The sequence below is a fragment of the Lactuca virosa genome, chromosome 1, assembly GCF_052849685.1.
Source record: "Lactuca virosa cultivar CGN04683 chromosome 1, Lactuca_virosa_CGN04683_v6, whole genome shotgun sequence".
NCBI lineage: Eukaryota > Viridiplantae > Streptophyta > Magnoliopsida > Asterales > Asteraceae > Lactuca > Lactuca virosa.
Window position 1 is genome coordinate 233,555,722 of NC_136426.1, and position 9,839 is coordinate 233,565,560.

Genomic DNA, 9,839 nt, shown 5'->3' on the forward strand with positions numbered 1-9,839 from the left:
AGGCAAAATCGTCATTACAAAAAAGTTTAAAGTAAATTGGACCAAAGTGGTAAGAAAATGAAAACCTTTGGACCATAAGTGCTAGTCCAAACCTGTTTGGCCCAAAGTGACAATTTCGACCTAACCACAGGGACCATTCTTGCAATTTTGTCTCAAAAATATTATTGAAGAATAAACATACGTTCATTGATGTTTGGATGGTACAAGTAATCCAAGAACAACCAAACGTCTAGAAATTGTTTACCTAACATCAAAAACAATCTATTTCTAACAAACATTCCAAATCTTTCATTGATTCATTAGTAAAAGAACATACCTTTAACCATAAGATACAACCATATCATCAAGCTAGCAAATCCTAATAGCAAACAAAATGTTTGCATTGTAACAAATATCATTAAATCCTAAAACATCACAAAATCCAGAACATTCCCAACCCAACGATGAAATGTTATGAATCAAGCCCTCTCACCACGGATCCTTCGAGCAAGCTGCATATCTTTGGGCATAATTGTGACCCTCTTAGCATGAATAGCACAAAGATTTGTATCCTCGAAAAGGCCAACCAAATAGGCCTCCGACGCCTCCTGAAGGGCGGCGACGGCGCTACTCTGGAACCTCAGATCGGTCTTGAAATCCTGAGCGATTTCTCGGACTAACCTCTGGAACGGGAGTTTCCTGATCAAAAGCTCGGTACTCTTCTGGTACTTTCTGATCTCACGGAGAGCCACAATACCATGACGAAATCTGTGGGGCTTCTTCACTCCGCCTGTTGCCGGCGCCGACTTCCTGGCTGCTTTAGTGGCCAGTTGCTTCCTTTGTGCTTTTCGTCCGATTGATTTGCGGGCAGTTTGCTTTGTACGAGCCATTGCTGATAAATTTTAGGGAAAGCAGTTGTAGAGTGTGCTTGAACTTGAGAGCTGTAATCAACATTCTGGATCGGAGAGGGGTATATATTTGTGTGTGCGCGCGTGGATTTTGAAAATTTGGAACTTCAAAACGATTTTACTCCGTTAATAGTGATGTAAAAATTAACGGTGAAGATTAGATGATGAACTGAGGCAGGTAGCGATCCGTGTGCTGATAATTGTAGCGAATACGAAGATACCACATGTACATATAACATACTTTAAGTATTTTTACAGTTTTCCAATTAAACCCCTTCAAAGTTTTGAATGCCTGGACAAAAAGCATGCATTAGTTTACTTTTGTTTCAATTTTAGTATCGTTTTCGTTATACGGACTTACAGAGACATGAATAAACGGCCTATTGTAGAGCATGAGCATCCATATTAATCGATTTTAAGCATTCTTTTTTTTGTTTCGTTACATTAACTTTTTATTAATTTTATCAAATAAAAATATATTAACTTATGTATTGTCTGTTTTTTTTAATAAAGTGTTTGAATTTTTTTTACATTTGTAAAAAAATATATAGACAAAAAAACAGAAGTCCATGCGGCGGTGATCAGGAACTAGCTAATGCTAGAGGATGAGCGTATGTGATCAATGAGCCGGTGGTTGTTGAACAAGTCAACAACAGACAAATTCTTTCTCATCCAGAAACGGTTCAAGAATGAAATAATGATGACTTGAAAAGTTATCAAGGACCAAAGCAACCTGAGGTATGAATGAATGATGAACCTAGGGGTTGTTGCAAGTATAAGGACTTCATGAATTGCAAGTTGTCATCATTTAACGGGAAGGAGGATCCAGTGGGAGTAATGGACTGGATCTCGGAAATGGAGATGGTTTTCGTCACATGTGGTTGCACTGGCAATAGTCAAACCACCTACGTTGTGAGGCAATTTAAGGGTGCAGTGCTCCGTTGGTGGAACACATTAGGGAAAACGTTAAGCCCTAACGAGTCGATGCAACTGACATAGGAAGTGCTTTTTACCCATTTCAAAATGAAGTTTTATTTAACTGAGGGCATGTTGGAGTTGGAGAATCAGCTCCTAAAGCTGAAAAAGTGAAGCATGATGGTTGATGAGTAAACTGATGCTTTCACTGACAAAATGGAGTTTGCACTGCGAGTGGTCCCTGATGAACTAGCCAACATTGATAGGTACTCCAAGGGACTGCCATAGGAGTATTTTGTGCCAGTGAAACAGGCACCGACTTTTGAGGCAACTATCTAGGTTGCAAAATATGTGGAGAATATGATTCAGAAAATGACCACCGACAGAGCTGAAGTCGGTGAGAAGAGGAAAGATGTGTTGGGTTTTCAGCACTATAACACTTTTATGGTGCACATGCAACGCTAAATGCTTTGGATCAATGTTTTCTCTATTATACATGCATATTTTCAATTTTTCCAAAGCATTGTCCTAACTAGCATACAAATTGCTAATTGAATAAAACATCTAGATAGATGACATACCTTTTGAAGGACTTGTAGTTATTGACCCTTGAAATCTTGAGCACCTCAAGTGGGAAGCCTCTAATGGTTCACAAACACCAATATGCAAGAGAATGATTTAAGAGAATAATCTATTTAGCTCAATGAGATGGTGCAACCGATTTTGGTCTATGGAGGGTTCTATTTATAGTGTTGGACATGCTAGGGTTACACTTGGTAAACCCTAATAACCCATGACTTTCCACATTCTCATGCTCCATGGGTTTAACCTCTATGGACTATCCATGGATTAGTTTAGCCCATGATCATGGATCATTAGCCCACACTACAAGAATGATTGATTTACATAATCAATCCCCATATATTTAATTAGTCTCTTTTGATCACAAAATTAATAAATTAATTCTTGATCAATACTAATTAAATAATTCTGTATTAATATATTATACTTATAATATATTAATAAACCATAAATAACCTTATTCTCAAAATTAATCCCATCAAATTGCACTGGTGAAGGCAACCCAAAAGGACCATGCTACAATCAGGTCAGGTACATACCAGTTATAGTTATGGGCTTAGACACCAAATCCAACAGTCTCCCACTTGGATAAGTCTAATAACTATTACTGCTAATGTACTTCAGGATCTGACTTAGCAATCGTAAGCTTTCAGAAGCCGTTGTCGTACTCTGACCTAGTCAGTGACACGCCCTTCAGATAAGTGATCATATACTCCTATGTTCTCAAGATATCAGCTAGACAAATACATGGAACGATGTCATACTTATTGTCCAGCAATTTGTTTCCCGATTTCTGATCCGTCTCACATAAAACATAACTGAACACATCAATTTAGTTCTGACCGGGCCCGGCACATAAGTCAAACAGAATCATCGAGGGGCCCAAGATATCGCTTTTAGTCCTCTTAGGATAAAAGGAACAGATAAACTTCGACATTATATGCTTGTACTAACTACTCATTAAATCATGGACAACGACACGTTTTATAACATCAAGTTACTGATGTGTTTTCATGCCATCAATGCACAACCAACTTGTAGTCAAAAACTCATATATCTTGGTTTGAAGATTATATGATATTATCGTCTCACAATCACCCGTGATAAATTCCATGAAGTGATTCAGATGAGCGTGGGTTGAATCCAATACTCAAATCTTATTTCAAGAGCACTCATGAATGGTGTAGCAAACCTGTTGCTATGCCTAACTCCTTAGACAATCTTACAAGCCAACTCATGACAGTCTTAGTTCATACTTACTTCCAACGTATGATTGACTGTGGATAGTTTGAATAATAATAATTATCATAATTTTATTATTCTGGAAGTCAAAACATGCAAAATGAAACAATAGTAAATAATTGACACAAGACAGTAACTTTACCTATAAATAAAACTCCTTTTATTCAATCCTCAAATGTCAATTACAATTTAGCTATTACAAGTTTCGATTTATCTAATTTCTAAAAACTAATATCGTCCTTTAGCCCAATGCTGCAAGTGCTTAACCCTAGTCAGTCCCTTTGTAAGAGGATCTACTGGGTTGTCCTCTGACGATATCCCCATTTACCACGAGGTGCCCTTCTTCTACCTGATGTCTTATGAAGTGGTATTTTCTGTCGATATGTCTAGATCTACCATGATCTCTCGGTTCCTTGGTTAAGGCAACCGCACCTTCATTATCGCAGAAAATATCCATAGGCTCCTTTATGGATGGAATGACTCCAAGGTCTCCGATGAAGTTTTTCAACCATATTATTCGATGCTTCGCTTGCTGCTATGTACTCTGATTCGCACGTTGAATCAGCTACAGTCTCCTGCTTGGAACTTTTCCATGTCACTGCTCCTCCATTCAGGGTAAACACCCAGCCCGACTGAGAGCAGAAATTATCTCTGTCGGTTTGAAAGCTGGTGTCGCTATACCCTGTTACTCTCAAGTTATCACTCCCACCGAGGTTAAGGATCCAATCCTTAGTCCTTTGTAGGTACTTAAGAATGTTCTTAACTGCAGTCCAATGAGCTTTACCAGGATTCCCTTGATATCTGCTGACCATGCTCAAAGCAAAGGCCACATTAGGGCGAGTACAAGTCATAGCATACATGATCGAACCAACTACGGAAGCATATGGTATATGACTTATTTATGCTATCTCAGCCTCTGTACTCGGACTCTGAGTCTTACTCAGTTTGGCATTGCCTTGGATAGGTAAGTCACCTTTCTTGGAGTTCTCCATGCTGAAAAGGTTCAACACTTTGTCCAAGTAGGTACTTTGACTAAGTCATCTTAGCCTTTTACTACTGTCTCTCAATATCCTTATCCCTAGGATATAAGCAGCTTCTCCGAGGTCCTTCATAGCGAAGCACTTCCCAAGCCAGGATATAACCTCCTGCAACGTTGGGATGTCGTTTCCTATGAGTAGTATGTCATCTACATAAAATACCAGAAAGATCACTATACTCCCACTAGATTTGACATATACACAAGACTCATCCTCGCTTCTCAAAAATCCAAATTCTTTGACTTTCTCATCAAAACAAAGATTCCATCTACGAGATGATTGTTTCAATTCATAAATGGACCTCTCGAGCTTACACACTCTATTATGGTATTTTGCATTGACAAAACCCTCTGGATGACTCATGTAAACATCTTCAGCCAACTTTCCATTAAGGAAAGCAGTTTTGACATCCATTTGCCGTATTTCATAATCATGAAATGCAGCTATAGCCAACATAACCCTTATATATTTAATCTTCGCTACTGGTGAGAAGGTCTCATCATAATCAACTCCCAGAGTTTGATTAAAGCCCTTCATAACCAATCGCGCTTTGTATGTGTGTACTTTCCCATCCATGTCGGTCTTCTTCTTGAAGATCCATTTGCATCCGACTGTCTTACGACCCGGTACATTGTCAACCAAGTTCCAAACTTGATTGTCATACATGGACATAATCTCAGTGTCCATAGCCTCTTTCCACTTTGCAGACTCGGGGCCTGCCATAGCTTCCTTGTAGTTGTTAGGCTCATCCAAATTTACCAATGTGCTATCACTGATAAATGTATCACCTTCAGTAGTAATATGGAAACCATAAAACTCAGGTGTATTTCTAACTCTACTGGAACGCCTCAGAGGTAAGGACTTGTCAATTGGATCAACTAGAGTTTCCTTCTCAGGTTGATTGCTAGTGTTTGAGGTTCCTTCACCGCTTGACTCTTGAAGATCTTCAAGGTCAATTTGCCTCCCACTGTTTCCTTGGCCTATGAGTTCTCTCTCGCGAAAGACTCTTCTCCTCACAACGAAGACAACATTGTCACTCGGTCTGTAGAAGAGATATCCAAAGAATTTATGTGGGTAGCCGATGAAAATACATCGCTCACTCCGAGGTTCGAGCTTGTCGTGAGTTTCTTTTCTCACAAAAGCCTCACAACCCCAAACTTTGATGTGGTCTAATGTGGGAACCTTCCATGTCCACATCTCGTGAGGTGTTTTGGAAACCTTTTTAGTAGGGATTAGATTAAGGATATGGGCGGCAGTCTCTAAGGCATACCCCCAGAATGAGATAGGTAACGAAGCTCGACTCATCATGGAACGAACCATGTCTAGCAAGGTTCTATTGCGCCTCTCAGCCACACCATTAAGCTGTGGTGTCCTAGGTGGCGTCAAATGTGAAACAATTCCACATTCCTTAAAATAGTCAAGGAACTCGATACTAAGATACTCTCCTCCACGATCGGATCGCAACATCTTTATCTTCCTGCCCAATTGATTCTCCACTTCTTGCTTAAACTCTTTGAACTTTTCAAATGTTTATGACTTATGCTTGATTAAGTAAATATACCCATATCTCATACCTCTCCTGCCGATCACTTTGATGGTATATTTCCATCAAATCATGATACATTTCATAAGGATAGTAGTCCTCATAGGACTTCTGCAGCTCAACAATCATTAGACACTACACCTTTGTCGCATCCCTCTCATGAGTAGTGTGTTCAGTGATTTGTTCAGGAGTATCAGTGGTGACATCAATCTCCTTAAGCTCTTTATCAATAACATATTCTTTGTCCTCATAGCGAATAGCTATCCTGATGTTTCGAATCCAGTCATTGAAATTCGAGCCATTGAAAATGACCCTCCCACACAGATTCATTAGGGAGAAAGAGCCTGAAGGGATTGGGTTGGAATAATTGTTTGGGATAGACATCTGTAAAAGAAGAAGAACAAAGTTTAAATTAGATGATAATCCTTAATATTACACCCAATATGAATAGTAAGGCTAGGACCCAACACAATATTCTACAATTGCGAAGAGGGATGTCGTAATCCAATTGTAAAATATTTGAAGGTAGGTAAATGATGATTTACCAATTTCCACCATGAAAAACGAAATAGATTATTAAGTTTTAATTGGATTTGAAATTCCTAGATCTTTGAGATTCATTGAACATTTTCAATGACATGTTTAAATCTTGATTGTTCCCTTCAAGTTTGTGTCTGGGATGCCGAGGATCACAAACAAGGAGTGAATAACCATGCAAATTAGCTTGGTACACCCAATGTTACAAATCACCTAATCAATGTGCCAGTTAACCACACACGCTCCATTGATCTATGATTAACACCAAGTTACCATTTGCCACACATTGTCAGTCCCATATTAGTGTGTCAGTTAACCACACACGCTCAACTAACGACTTGACAAGGTGCAAAGTGTAATTTCATGGATTAGAATCATTTCACTTTTTCCTAAAGTAACTAAGATTGAGATTTTTAATAAAAGTTTAGTTACTTTATATTTTTATCATTATACTTTTAATGAGGGAGAATTAATGTCCTATCCTACCCGTTCGGCTAACGACCCTCCACCAGTCAAGGAAGCGGTGGGTGAGAGTGGACACCCATTAAAATATCATTTTATAGGCAGGAACCTTATACCCCCCTTATAGACCGACTTCGTGAATGAGACCTACTAATGGTAAGACCGACATTATCTTATACATACACACACACATATAATATATATATATATATATATTATTAAACTTATAATATTATAAAGTATAAGAGTTGAATTTTAACCTTTAAAACTCTAGGGTTTGGAATTAAAGTTTCATTTAATGAGACTTTGCAAATTCCAAAATTTGAGGGCAAGTTTTGAAACTTGTCAAAACTCTTCACATTCATAACCTATGAGTTTAATTGATTTTAATGTAAGAGACCTTTCATTTTCCATAACTTGAGGACAAGTTATGGAGGTCATTAAAATGCATTTAGATCATCTTTTCTAACAACTAAATTATCACATAATTCTTGATCTAACTAAACTCATATGCAAGACAATTTCAATCAACAATTTAAAAGCAATTTTGTTTATCATATAAAAACAACAATTATTTTAAAACTTTGGCAATTATCTTGTGGTTGGATGAGTATAAGCACTACCATATCATAAAAAAATATTTCCAATGATCCAAAACAGTTTGTGGTAGTGTTTCAAATCCAAACCAGGGCAAGAAACTCGAATTTCTGCACACAGAGCCTTCAACTCGTCGAGTACATGAACTGGACTCGATGAGTTGCTCTGTTACTGAGTGGACTCGTCGAGTCTGTTCATGTACTCGGCGAGTTCACCAGTCAGGGGCAAAAAAATCGCATTTTTCAACTTTGAAAAACTAGTAAGAATCAAATATAATGGGAAACAAACCTAGGCTCTGATACCACTGTTGGATTTTCAGCACTATAACACTCCTATGGTGCACATACAACCCTAAATGCTTTGGATCTATGTTTTCTCTATTATACATGCATATTTTCAATTTTTCCAAAGCATTGTCCTAACTAGCATACAAATTGCTAAATGAATAAAACATCTAGATATATGACATACCTTTTGAAGGACTTGTAGTTCTTGACCCTTGAAAGCTTGAGCACCTCAAGTGTGATGCCTCTAATGGTTCACAAACACCAATATTGTCACACCCCCGAATCAGACGGCGGAAACGTCTGGGGGCTTGGGTGACTTCATTCTTGTAGTATCATCACAGAGTATATAATTGAAACATAACATCATCATCATCACACATGTAATATTACAACTGTCATTGGTTTGCATCAAGTATTGTATTTCAATATTACATGCCAAAATATGATGAAACCAAACATAAAAAATATCCATGGATTCTTTCTGGCCAACCTGATCAACGGTTTCCTGAGAATACAAGTTAATTTAAAAGGTCAACATAAAAATGTTGGTGAGTTCATAAGCATGTTTGAGAAAATGGTTTGTATAACTTTGTAAACACCAGAAAATCAGAAATTTTCTGAAAAACAGTTTGATATGTTTGTGTCTGATCTTGTATTAATGCATGTGTGTTAATGTTTGCTAGAATTTAAGGAGAGTGTGGAAAGAATGACAAGAGAACATAAGGAGAATGACCCCAGACAACCCGATGTTGTCTGCGAAAGAGAATGCTGGTATCTCAACCCCCGAGGTTGAGTACCAGTGCGAGTATGTTGTCGTGTTATCCAAAAAGAAAAGAGAATGGTTTCCCGTAAATTTTATAACGTTAATTCCTCTAAGTGAGTCGTTATAACCATACTAGATAATGACAATTTCGCCTGTCTTGGCGTTTACGAACGCCGATGTAATAAGGTACGATTTTTGTCACCCTAGACTGGTCTAGTCTAACTGTAGCGAACAGCTCAGGTGTGGGGTGTCACCCCCATATAGATCTATACACAAACCCCCGCTCTCCCTCCAAGAGACTCTGGTTATAACTATAGGCTACGATCGTACACTCAATAGGTGTCAACCGACATGTCTCACTAGATCCTTAATCGAATTTATGCGAAGAGAAACATATAAGGTACATTCCAGGCCCAATGAACATGTAAGTGGACAACTAAGGCCCGCTAAGCATGTAAATCATTTCTAGGCTCAAAAGGAATGAGATTATATATATACCCCGAGCCCAATAGATATGAAAAAGGAAAACTAAGGCCCATTTAACATGTATATTATTTACAGGCCCAATAAGCGCGCAATGAGTATCCAATGTCCGTCGAGCATGTAAATGGGTCAACAAAGCCCAATAAACATGTAAAGAGTATACATGACCTATCAAGCATATAAATGGGTCACTAAGGCCTAATAAACACGAGAATGACGTAATTAACCCGTTTGTTATTATATTGCTTGTTTTAGCTCAATTATTTACCAAAATGACATAAAAGACCCACTTTTTGTAAAAATGACATACTTGGCCCATTAAGCCGAAAAGTTATAGTTAAGGCACATTTTTGGTAAAAATAACATTTTAGGGCCCTTTTAAGAACAAAACTTGCATTTAAGGCTAGTTTTTGTAAAAATAACATTTTTAACTCCCTTTTGTCAAAATATCATTTTTGGCTTGATTTTTATGAAAATGTGCATTCTTGGCCCGTTTGTAAATAA

The 9,839-nt window shown here is 37.9% G+C and overlaps 1 protein-coding gene across 1 annotated transcript; it reads right to left on the reverse strand.

The window, feature by feature from the left end:
• Positions 1-383: 383 nt before the first annotated feature.
• Positions 384-895, reverse strand: LOC145108935 (histone H3.2-like). Its single transcript, XM_079046025.1, has one exon. It carries the CDS (start codon positions 867-869, stop codon positions 459-461), a length of 411 nt encoding a protein of 136 aa, XP_078902151.1. The 5' UTR covers positions 870-895; the 3' UTR covers positions 384-458.
• Positions 896-9,839: the final 8,944 nt, after the last annotated feature.